This window comes from Lissotriton vulgaris, chromosome 6 (assembly GCF_964263255.1).
Source record: "Lissotriton vulgaris chromosome 6, aLisVul1.2, whole genome shotgun sequence".
In the NCBI taxonomy this organism is placed as follows: domain Eukaryota; kingdom Metazoa; phylum Chordata; class Amphibia; order Caudata; family Salamandridae; genus Lissotriton; species Lissotriton vulgaris.
Window position 1 is genome coordinate 1108284441 of NC_141694.1, and position 13179 is coordinate 1108297619.

Consider the following 13179-nt stretch of genomic DNA (forward strand, 5'->3'; position numbering starts at 1 on the left):
GTCAAGCCCGGAGTCCATGGAAAGGACTCCATTCAAGAAATGTCCAACGTGTGGTGCTAAGTTCCCACACAAGGACCTACACGAGGTGTGCAACCTCTGCCTATCGCCTGAACACGAATCCAGGGACTGCGAAGCCTGCGCAGCATTCTCCTCCAAGTCGACGATTAGAAATCGTCGAGCTCGAAGACACGAGGTTTCCAGAATGCAGTCGGAGGCGATCCCGGAGCTGTTCGGAGACGAGCAACTTGAGGAAGAAGAGGATCATGAGGATCAGTCGGGGTCGGAAGGGGACCAGTCGGATGTCGAAGAACTCGACGTGCAACAAACCGTGAGTGACGACGTCCCCTTACCAAAAAACCGACCCCGTGTGGTAACGACCCCGCCTTCGAGCCCGGTCAAACCGCAGAAAAAAGTTTCCGACGCCCCGCCTTCGGGCCCGGCAATGAAACCGAAACTGAAACCGAAACACTCGGCCTCCCACCATGTCGGATACGAGAAACGGTCGACATCGACTTCAACACCGAAGCTTTATACAAGGGAAAGCTCGGCATCGAAACATTCCATGTCGAAACAGAAACATGATTCGACGTCCAAGACTCACTCGACACCGAGGAAGTCGGAATCGAGTAAACACTCGGTGCCGAAAACACCGAACATTGACGATCGAAAACATAAGCACCTTTCGGAACCAAGGCCTTTGGTACCGATTCAGGAGCAGCAGACAGATCCAAACAAAAGATTTTGTTTATCGATCCGCAAACTGGCAAAGTAGTGACGAAGAAGAGAAAGAATGAACAGATGGAAGACCAATCTCTTCCTTCAAAAAAGAGAACACTGGGGACAAATACAACTCCTCCTGCTTCTCCTCGACCTAAGGTCACACCCTCTTCTCCTATTCCTCACACTATGCCAAATATTCCTGCACCTTCCACACCAAGACCATCTACACCTCAGTAGACAGTGATCCAGGGGAGGGAGAACCTCAAGGGGATGATGAAACCATCCCAGATGAGGATGACCCATGGGAAAATTATAATGTAGGGTCAGATGAGGACAACGACCCAGAGTTATATCCCTCAAAGCCTTCACCACCTGATGATAACACAGGGTTTGTACAGCTCATTAATAGGGCAGCAAAATATCATAAAGTAGATATACATACAAAACCTCAAATAGAGGACTTCCTATTAGAGACGCTACCTAATGCACAAAACACATCAGGTACTCTTCCTAGGCTGAAGGGTCTTCTCAGTCACACAGAAGAAATATTCAAAGACCCAGTGAGGGCTAGGGTGTTAAACCCAAGAATTGATAAAAAATATAAGGCGGCTCCAAAGGATCCAATATTTATCAAAGGGCAGGTACCTCTGGACTCGCTTGTAGTTTCAAACGCTCGTAAAAGAGCGAACTCATTATCTACAGGAGAGGCTCCTCCACCTGATAAAGAGTCAAAATTAATAGATGATTCAGGCAAGAGAGTATCATCACAAGCGGCAAATAGCTGGCGTATAGCCAATACACAGGCACTACTTGCACGTTATGACAGGGCACATTATGATGAATTAGAAAAACTCATCACACATCTCCCCAAAGAACATCAGAAAAAGGCAGATCAGTTAATACAGGAAGGAAAAATAATAACTAATACTTCCATTAAGTGCGCCCTAGACGCAGCAGACACTGCAGCAAGATCCATCAACACCAGTGTCATGTTAAGGAGACATGCATGGCTTAGAATCTCAGGATTCAAACAAGAAGTACAAACGTCCTTATTGAACCAACCATTTGATCAAAAGACACTTTTTGGTTCAAGCACAGATGAGACCTTAGAAAAAATGAAAAAAGATACAGAAACGGCTAAGTCAATGGGAGCATTGCAACAGCCAACACAAAGAGGTTCCTTTCGTAGATCCACCTATAGAGGAGGCTCAAAAAATACAGGAACAAATCAGCAATCCACCTTTTTCACACCTACATCACCCAAAGGTAATTCAAGAGGTAGTTATAGGGGTAACAACAACAAGGGTAGAGGCCGCGGAAATAATAACAACCGCAACGCCTCAACCCCAAAACAGTGACTTCATAGAACTCCCCCCAGACCACATAACACCGGTCGGGGGACGTCTATCACAGTTCCTACCTGTCTGGGAAGACATCACATCAGACAAGTGGGTGAGACAGATTATCCAACATGGTTATTGCCTAGAACTCACAGCTACCCCACCAAACATCCCCCCCAAACAGCGTCCAATGAGTCAAGATCATCTGACATTGTTAAAAGAAGAAGTACTAGCACTGCTACAAAAGCATGCAATAGAGAAGGTCCCAAAACATCAACAAGGGACAGGAGTATACTCTCTATACTTCCTAATCCCCAAAAAAGACGGGTCCCTAAGACCAATCTTGGACCTCAGACCTCTCAATGCATACATAAATTCGGAACATTTCCACATGGTCACGCTCCAACAGGTACTCCCTTTACGGAAGAAAGGGGACTTTCTTTCTACACTGGATCTAAAAGACGCTTACTTTCATATCCCAATTCACAAAGCCCACAGAAAATACCTAAGGTTTGTAGTGGAAGGACAACACTATCAATTCAAAGTCCTTCCGTTCGGGGTCACAACGGCACCAAGAGTGTTCACAAAATGCCTAGCTGTGGTGGCAGCACACCTAAGAAGACAACAAATACATGTCTTCCCCTACTTGGACGATTGGCTAATAAAGGCCAAGTCACAAGAAGAATGTCTTCACAACACACAGAAGACAATTCAATTGCTGCACCACCTAGGGTTTACGGTGAACTACAAAAAATCACACCTGCAACCAAACAAGATTCAGCAATACCTGGGGGCTACTATAGACACAGAAAAGGCAATAGCATACCCCAATCCGATCAGGATACAAACAATGGTCGGGTTAATACAAAGATTTCAACCACAACACTCACTACCAGCACGAGTGTTTATGCACTGTTACTCATGATGTCCTCCTGCATACTGCTAATACCACATGCCAGACTACAAATGCGTCCACTACAGGAGTGTCTAGCGACACAGTGGAATCAGGCTCAAGGTCAGATTACAGATCTGGTGTTGGTAGACAACCGTACGCATCGCTCTCTGAAGTGGTGGAACACAACAAACATTTCCAAAGGACGGTCGTTCCTAGAACCAATTCCACAAGTGATAATAACAGCGGACGCATCGCTCTCCGGATGGGGAGCGCATATGGACAAATACACAGTGCAGGGGAAGTGGAGTGTGCAGCAAAAGAAACTGCACATCGACTACCTGGAACTATTAGCGGTATTTCTAGCACTAAAAGCTTTCCAAATGCAAATAACAAACAAGGCAGTCCTGATCAGAACAGACAACATGACTGCAATGTATTATATTCAAAAATAGGGGGGGGGACACTCTCTCCAACTATCCAAACTAGCACAGGACATTTGGAGATGGGCCATTCCTCAAAAGATCTATCTGTTAGCAGAACACCTACCAGGAGTTCAAAATCAGATAGCAGACATCCTAAGCAGACAGTCAGAACAAGTACACGAATGGGAGCTGCACAACCAAATACTGCAGCCATTCTTCCAGAGATGGGGGCAACCAGAGATAGATCTGTTTGCCAATCATCAGAACGCAAAATGCCAAAACTTCGCATCCAGGTACCCACACCAACTGTCCCAGGGCAATGCACTATGGATAAATTGGTCCAACAGATTTGCTTACGCTTTCCCCCCTCTCCCACTAATTCCGTTAGTGGTTCGGAAACTGCAGCAGCACTCAATGACAATGATACTAGTGGCACCCACGTGGGCAAGACAGCCGTGGTTCACCACGCTACTACAACTCTCACAGGTGCCACATCAAAAGCTAAGATTATTACCCATGCATCTTACACAGAACCATGGAGAAATAATGCACCCAGATCCCAAACAATTGAACCTAGCGATCTGGCTCCTGAGGTTATAGAGTTTGGATATTTAGATATACCACCAGAATGTATGGAAATCATTAAACAAGCAAGACGTCCTACCACCAGAGCATGCTATGCAGCAAAATGGAAGAGGTTTGCTATACACTGTAACAGTAAGCACATCAACCCTCTGGACGCATCCACTAAACAGATCATTTGCTATTTACTACACTTGCAGCAATGTAACTTAGCATACACCTCTATCAGAGTTCATCTCGCAGCTATAGCGGCGTACCTACAAAACAGGCAACATATTTCCCTGTTTAAAGTACCAGCAATTAAAGCTTTCATGGAGGGACTCAAAAGAGTCATTCCACCAAGACGACCACCTTCCCCAGTCTGGAATCTCAACATAGTACTTACCAGACTAATGGGGCCACCCTTTGAACCTATGCATAGGTGTGAAATACAATTCCTCACATGGAAGGTGGCCTTCCTCATAGCTATCACGTCACTTAGAAGAGTAAGTGAGTTGCAGGCTTTTACGATTCAAGAACCATTCATGCAGTTACACCAAAATAAAGTGGTTCTTAGAACAAACCCAAAATTCCTACCAAAGGTAATTTCTGCATTCCACATCAATCAGTCAGTGGAATTACCGGTTTTCTTTCCAAAACCACAAACAGTAGCGGAAAGAGCCCTACATACATTGGATGTTAGAAGGGCAATATTGTACTATATAGAAAGAACACAAACTTTCAGAAAGACAAAACAGCTATTTGTTGCGTTTTCTCCTACACATAAGGGCAATCCCATCTCTAAAGCGGGCATTGCCAGATGGATTGTAAAATGTATTCAAATATGCTACTTAAAAGCAAAGAGAACATTAACTGTTCCTCCTAGAGCTCACTCTACACGTAAACTAGGAGCATCTATGGCATTTTTGGGAAACATTCCACTAGATGACATATGCAAAGCAGCTACCTGGGTTACACCGCACACCTTCACAAAGCACTATTGTGTAGATGTGCACACAACACAACAAGCTAGAGTGGGACAAGCTGTATTAAAGACTTTATTTCAGACAGTTGCAACAGACACAGGCAACCACCGCTAGGGAGAGAACTGCTGTATAGTCTATTCATAATGTACCATCTGCAGCCCATATGCCTCGAACGGAATATGCTACTTACCAGTATGCATCTGTTCTTGGCATAGAGGGCTGCAGAGTGGTACATGCCCTCCCAGCCTCCCCGGAAACCTGTGTCTGTTCCAACATTATCTTATTTAGATACACTTACATGGGCATTCCTATCTGTATTCTATCATACTACTCCATCTAACCCTACTATGGCAAAACAATCTAAGGATGGAGCCGATACCCATGCGCACTACCAACCAAAGGAGGAGTCACCAAGATACAAAAGACTCTCCAAGAGAAAAACAAAGTGCAATCATCCGAGCCCAACACCAGATGGCGATCTATTCATAATGTACCACTCTGCAGCCCTCTATGCCAAGAACAGATGCATACTGGTAAGTAGCATATTCCATATATATATTAGCTATCGCCATAGCCCATAAGTTCCAAATTCTGTGCAGTCATAATTTTGCTATTAGGACTGTCTTCTCCCACTAAGAATGGCACAGTCTATTCAGCAGCCGATAAGGCCTGCCCAATTTTGTCACCCACTTTTTTAATGAAGCAAAAAGATTGTCATTACCAGGCAAACCAACAGAAGAGTTGTAATCTGTCTAGGCAAAGCAATATTGTACACTTAGTTACAGATAATAATTCTTCCCAAAATGTAGTCAGTTTAGGACGTTTTCAGAATACTTGCAGTAGTGTGCCTTCTCCCCCAACATGCACCAGCATCTTTCAGATTTCCTCATGTTCTGCCTGTATACTCTGGAATGGGTATAATACCAGCAGTGCACTAGTTTGCACCCTGATTCCTTGCTCATTACTCAGCTGTTTTATGGCTTTAAAAAAAGATTTCCTCCCATTCTTAATCTGATAAGTATGTCTGCCATGCCTGTTTAAATAAGATCTGAAAGGTTTTATTGCATTGATAGTCTATCCTGTAAAAGTCTAACACTAGGTGCTTATCCCTAAACATCCTTTTGATCAACTTCTCAAAATCGGTGAGTGGTATATTACCATAATTTTTTATTATTTGGTGCACGACCAAGTGGCTGATCAAAATCTATCTAAATCTTTCAGTATCAGAGACTTGAAAGTATTTCTTTATCCCCTCAATCGTTTAGATAATGACATTTTGAAATAAATCCCCAACCTACGTACTTTTTTCTTTCAGCAATCCAAATCCCTAATCTAGTAGTGCCAATATAATGTCTGGCTTGCTTCCTACTCGAGTGGAAGGAAATGTAATATGTCCCCTTGCTAGGTTGACCGTTTCTCAAGTCACAACAATCACACCAGTAACTTGGGAACTGTGTAATCTCTTACTTCTCCGATTGTTTATCTAACCACTCCCTACAAACGCTGGTGCTTATTTAAAGAGATAGGCCTAGGCGCATGTTCTGAGCGAAAGCTTCTGAGCTTCACCACTAACCAAAAACAAGAGATGCTCTAAATTGCCACTGCAAAATGGAAATAACTCACGAGCGAGTTAGCCACTTATTATGCACAGTGCTATTCTAAAATAACCAATGAAAATAGATTTTTAAAAACGGTATAAATAATATTATTAGGAAGTTTATTAAATAAATTTGAAATATGTGTCACAACCTCAGTTAAAAATGCAGTTTAGATCCAGCTCGACATTCAAGAATGACAAACTCTTTTCCTTCCAGATATGTAAGAAACATTAGTCAAAGACTTTGGGGCCTGATCTAGAGTGTTGGGGTCTTTACGCACACCACCATGATGGATTACCGTGTGTCAAATTTGGAGATCACTGCTGGCCCAGTGGTGTTCTCGGTACTGTGAAGGAACCCCGCATTTCATGGTGGTACCTGCACACAAAAAGAACAAGAAATTTGGTGTATGGCAGTCATTGGTTGATGGTTTGTAATAAAAAAAAAAGTAACAATCCCTTTGGAGCCATTCTTTTTTTTTTTTTTGTCCCTGTCCACTAGGTTTGACGATGATGGACATAAAAAAAAGCATCATCCCACAAATCTATTCCAGAAAAGGGAAACGGCTGGTACTATGTGCCAGGTTGACCTGTTTCGGAGAAGGAGTCCAGACCAGGGGTTTGAAGTGTTAATGCTGAACAAGGCCAGCTTGCATTAAAGGCTGCCATCATTGTGTGCTGCAAAGTCGATATGCCCAAATATATCAAACAATTCACTCAGGAAAAGTTTAAAAAAAAGACGCATACACACTAATTCCACACACGAAGAAAGCATAACACCCCATATTAGGTAAACTAGAAGGACCTTCAATTGAAAAAGCTTCTTACATTTAGTAACTCTGGACTACTTGTTCTACAAGATTACCTTCTATAATTAATTAATTATCTCTTACTTGACTACACTTATTATGAAATATTTGGGTATTGCATGATATAGCTTATACATAGCTTCTAAAGATAAATGTGAGACACTATTGCTGAATGAAACGTTGTGGAATCTAATGTCACTAGTCACTGTTTAACATCTGCTAAGTTTGGTAAGTGCTATAATATGAAATGCCTGTAGAACTTCTTATGTGTGGGTTTTGGGCAGAAAGAAGCACCCAGGAATAAATAGAATGGTTTGGAGGGGGCTCCACAGTTTTTTAAACCCAAATAATTTATTTCTCTTTTAGGTGCTATACTGGTATTTTTACCAGGCTTGGCAGAAATAAAGTCACTTTATGAGCAGTTACTGTCAAATGCTTTATTCAGCAACCGGAGAAACAAGCGGTAAGTATGAAAGATTGTGTGAAGCACAATAGAAGCTGAGTACTACATACACTAAGATAAAACCCCATAATGAAGTACTCACCCCTCATGTATTTAAGGACAAGTCAAACACACTTCATGCTTGGGGTGCAGTGAGAAGTCCCAGTCATAAATGGCATCACTGATTTTATCAGGAAGAATCAGTAAGGATCTCCCCACTTTAGTGTGCAGCTGAATAGGCATGCGCCCGACAACTAAAGATCGCCTATACTCAACCATTAGTCATGTCATAGTCTGGTCGTATGGAGGACACCTATAGTAAGAAAGACCACACTCTAACACAGTCTAGAATTCTGCTATTGAGCAACACTGATATCAGATCATTCTTCTGACAAAGTATGTGTTTCTTGAGAAATACTATAAAGTTGAGTTACAATAAAGTTCTTTGGAGACGTGGATGTTTAGGGTGTCGAAGACGCTGCATCCAATCTTGAAGGTAATCAAAAGCAACCCTTGTTGAGTTGGTGTCTAATGTATTTTCTCTAGTGTTGGACGGCTTCTGGTCTTTTGACTTTTATTGATACCAAGGGATAATAGTAAAGAATCTCACCTTCGGGTAATTGACTATCATTTGTCCAGCTCTTTTGGGGGATTGATGTTTTAAAATAAAGTCTGCGTCCCTTTTCTAGGAGATGTTTAGGATAGGTACGTCAGTAGCAACATTTTTAGTAAGTGCATGCAATGGAGAAATAAAGCAGGGAAAAATTGAGTGATTGGTTTTCTTCTTAATCTTTCAATTTACACATGCTTCAATAGTTCCACTACTGCAGTGTACTTGATTGTAGCATAATTTGTACAAACGGTCACTGTAACCAAAGTGCCTTTAAAGCTTAGTTCTCAACTTTTGTCTAAACGTGGGTAAAGTTTTTTGCAAGCTGGGATTACTTTCTACAGCTTGATGAAAGGTTCATAAAATATCTGTTGGATTTTAGTAAATCACTACATTTCTACTTGAAAAACAACATTTCAAATTTAAATCTGATTTTTGCTTAAAACTGTGCTGTGTGCAGAAGTCTGTATTTTGACTCATGTTGTACTTCATTACTCCCAAATGATATCAACATGCCTATAAGTTAAGTGATGGAATCAAATAAAGTACTTGAGGGATAAAAAAAATCTGAAATGTAACGCGCCTTGTTTTATTTCTCGGAACCATTCCGTTTTCTAGATGCTTCATTTATCCGCTCCACTCATCACTCTCCAATGAAGAGCAGCAGTCTGTGTTCCTGAAACCCCCTGCAGGAGTCACCAAGATCATCCTCTCCACTAACATTGCAGAGACCTCCATCACCATTGATGATATTGTATATGTTATTGATTCGGGAAAAATGAGAGAGAAGAGGTATGCAATATATTCAAAAAGAACGGGGCTGTAAAAGAAAGCCCATTTTCCAGAAACCTGTACAGTCATTTAAACCTGTTGTTTGTGTATCATTATAATCAGAACACACTAATCACTCATTATAATGTTCAAAAGCAGCAAATGAATCTGAACTTTCAGCAGAGAACAAGCATGTTTCTGCTGTTGTATCAAGAAGTAATTCAAGCTACAAATACCTGTTTTAGGTTTGGATACATTTTAGTCAGCATTTTTCAACCCGTAATAAAAATAACATTATTTTTTCCACTTGGTTCAGTCCCCTCCTACTTCCCTCCCCCTTTCCAACACCCTAATTGTCCGTCTCTGTCAGAAACCTGATTACAAATATACATGCCCATTTTTTTACTTAAGAGCCGCCTCATCTAGTTCGTAATCTCCACATTGGCTCAAATACCTATTTTAAAATTACTGTCCCTGTTTCTACCTAACCAAAGTTTTGGATGTTGTTACGACAGTTTCTTGTTAATGGGGAGGGGTATACAAGTTTGATTGTAGATATGAGAAGAAAATTAATATTCTCCATCAAGGGATCGTCATTTCATTCATAGCCGTAAGATAATGCCAGGCATGCTAGCTAGATCTTAGAAATACATGAATTTTTGTCAAAATAAGATGATTTTGCTACTTTCTACTTAGAAAAAAACCCCACATCGTTAAAAAGAGTCTACAAAAAATGATCACAACTGCGTCATACACCAAGTAGGCGACTGACCCTTAACATTTAAGACTGAGAGGGCAGTCAGTCCCGGCTATTTAACCTCAGTTCTTTTGATTCTTTAGAGGAGGTCCTAGAAATGCTTCTTGTCTTCACACTTTTTTACCTTCCAGATTTGTACTTTTGTTTTTTACACTCCGAAGCATTCTCTCATTAGTTTTTCATTATTTTATCAGTGTTCCAAAGAATTCCTCTTTGAGTAACAGTTTTTTTTCTCCCTTTACTTTTAAGGGGCTCATTCAAGTACTACACCTAAGTAGCAGCAAGATATAGGCTAATAATACTGTGGCAGAAGTAATTATTACAAGGCGAAAACATCACCCAAGTCCAGGGGGTGTTACAATTGCACATTTCTCCCCAGTATTTCAGCAAGATATTTCGCCTCTTGTCAGCAGGTGAGGTTTTCAAGTAAAATAGCCCTAACCAAAGTGTTTCCAAGGGACGGTGAAGTGGTAACTCTGGCTCTGATGGATACTTCTACGTCTAGGATCCACATCTCTCGGGTTTCCTTCAGGAACCAGGCTGGATTTGTAAAAGTCAAAACAGTTGGTATGTGGTACTCCGCTCCATCTGGAGGATGAGTTATAGCTTAGACATGACCTCCCCAGGCCACATAGACTCCCTCCTGATGTTGGTTCCTTTTTTTCTTTATACGCCCTTCGGTGCAAATCCGCAGTAGCTCTTCTAGGATCATTTTCTCCACAAGTTCACCCAAAAGACAGGTTTCAAACTCTGTCTCTCTTTACGTGGGTAGATGTCCATTTCGAACTACCACAAGGTCTTCACACTCTAAGTTGTGCGACAAGCATGTTCTCATTCACTACATGGCAATTAAGGAGCAGAAGGCAAAACTCTTGAGGATGTGTGCATGTGATGACTGAAGGGCTCAGTGTCAAGCCTGCTCCAGGTCCTGCTCCTCTCCCCTGACCAGCAATTCATCGATGCTAGCATTGGAGAAGGATCAAGCAAAGAAAAATCACTGTAGAGGGATTATTCAGCATCCATGCTCAAATCTTGTCCTAGAGGTACATCTCCAGGTCCGCAACATCACTTCCTGACTTCAGCTACGGTGTCGCCACCAGAACAAGTACTGGTTGATAATATCCTTGTGCCGCCTCAGACCTTTGTCAACCCCGCGCCCAATATCACCCTTGTTATATTGGAGGTAACCCATGCCTGGTACTGACCTGACGTATGTTACAGCCTTTACGCAAGCCACGTTAGTGCTATTCTACCACGCTTCAGTTTCCTGGCACACATGCGGGCCCCATGGAATGAGCATCAGTACCTTCACCTGAACTTCTAGCAGCCTCACTTAGCGTCAGTCAACCCAATGTCACTTACCTCAGGCATTCCAGCCGGTGTTGCCCCACAGGTAATGGCCTCCACAGGCGACGGTTCTGTCTTCAACTTTGGCAGCGGCTCCGGAGCCCGTTATGAAAACCAAGAACATCTTAATGTATTGTGGGAAGCAGAAGCAGAGGCTGATTGATGAATACCAGAATATATAGGATTCTGACAACAACAAGGGCTAATTTACCCACTCCTGCTGGGACTGGGTCAGACGCTGGGGGCCATCTTGCCCTTCAAAACACTAGTAGGCTTGATAGTTTGCCAGATATGGACTTGATGTGCTCCTCGGGGCCTAAGTCAGAGTAGATGTTCTTTTTTACAGTAGTCCAAAAAAGGCTGTGGAGGTTTTTGAATTGCTCTTCCTGTGGAGGAAAATCAGATTCTCTCGCCAGCCTTTTCATCTTTTGAGCCCTTGCTTTCATTTAATGAGCCTTCATCTGATGCTGGGAGATCCGAAATTCCTGTTAGCTATGCCCCCCAGAGAGTCTAAAAGTGCCGGCTTTTTCATGGTCTACGCAGAATATAGGTTCTTTCCACTCTGCTTCTCCTGACTAGTAGTCAAAACGGATTGAGGCCATGGGGGATAAGATTTTCCTCTTTGGGAAAGTTGCCCTCCAACCCACTAATGTGACCTCTCCTTTGGCAAGGTACTCACATATTCTTTGGGAGTTGGCGCAGTTGGTCATGGTAACCATCTGGACTGTGTTCTGGACCACTTTCAGGATATGCAGAATGCAACGAAGAAGACCCTGTGCTCAGTTCTGGACACTGTGCACTCTTGTGGCATGCTCAATGGAATCATCAGTCACCATCTGCCATAATACCTCGCTCCACAAGTTGTTCAGGGAATGTCACTAGTTCAGCTAAAAAACTGATTTAGCCATGGAATGTTTTAAACAGGAGCTTAAGGAATTTTGGCTAGTTCCTTAGAATTAGCCTCCACTTCATGTAAGATCAGCATTGCTGTACATTTTGTGGCTATTTCAGGGGTATGTCGTTTTTCCAATGCAGGCCTCCAGTTTGTCCTGCAGAAGCCAAACCAATTTCACCTACAATGCAGTGGGTATTGGGTCCGTGGGTTGACTCCGACAACACCAGTCATTTTTTAACTCCTCTTCCTCTCCACCCACAATTCTGCTTTAGCTCACCCTTGCGCGTACACATGTGGCGCTGGGATGGAAGGTATTACATCATTTGGGAAGATAGCAAGCAGTCACCATGGCCCAGTGGGTCCTCCAGATCATTGAGAATCAATCAATCAATCAATCAATCATCGTCCCCCTGTGGTGGCTCTGCGGATGCGGGGGACGGCGGCGAGGGCGTGGCTGGTCGAACGGAGCTGGCGTTTGGGAGCGTAGAAGTTGAGGCGGCCGTTGAGGTATCCTGGGCCTTGGCTGTGTAGGGCTTTATGTGCGTGGGTGAGGAGACGGAAGGTGATTCTCTTGTTGACCGGGAGCCAATGCAGATCTCTCAGGTGTCCGGAGATGTGGCTGCGACGGGGGATGTCCAGGATGAGTCGTGCTGAGGCGTTCTGGATCCGCTGGAGTCTCTTCTGGAGTTTGGCGGTGGTTCCGGCGTAGAGGGTGTTGCCGTAGTCCAGATGGCTGGTGACGAGGGCCTGGGTGACCGTCTTCCTGGTCTCGGTGGGGATCCACCGGAAGATCTTACGTAGCATGCGCAGGATATTGAAGCACGACGAGGAGACGGCGTTGACTTGTCTGGTCATGGAGAGGGAGGAGTCCAGGATGAAGCCCAGGTTGCGTGCGTGGTCTGTTGGTTTGGGTGCGCTGCCTAGGGCGGGGGGCCACCAGGAGTCGTCCCAGGCGGAGGGTGAGGATCCCAGGATGAGGACTTCCGTTTTGTCCGAGTTCAGTTTCAGGCGGCTGTTCTTCATCCAT

At 43.4% G+C, this 13179-nt stretch overlaps 1 protein-coding gene across 2 annotated transcripts in view; it reads left to right on the forward strand.

Annotated features, from left to right (window-relative positions):
- DHX57 (DExH-box helicase 57) overlaps window positions 1–13179 on the forward strand; it is a 432068-nt gene that overhangs the window by 308615 nt on the left and 110274 nt on the right. For both annotated transcript variants that reach the window (XM_086927178.1, XM_086927177.1), the window contains 2 exons: window positions 7697–7793; window positions 9001–9174. In XM_086927178.1, coding sequence (XP_086783304.1) covers window positions 7697–7793; window positions 9001–9174 — 271 coding nt within the window. The remainder of the gene's footprint in view (window positions 1–7696; window positions 7794–9000; window positions 9175–13179) is intronic.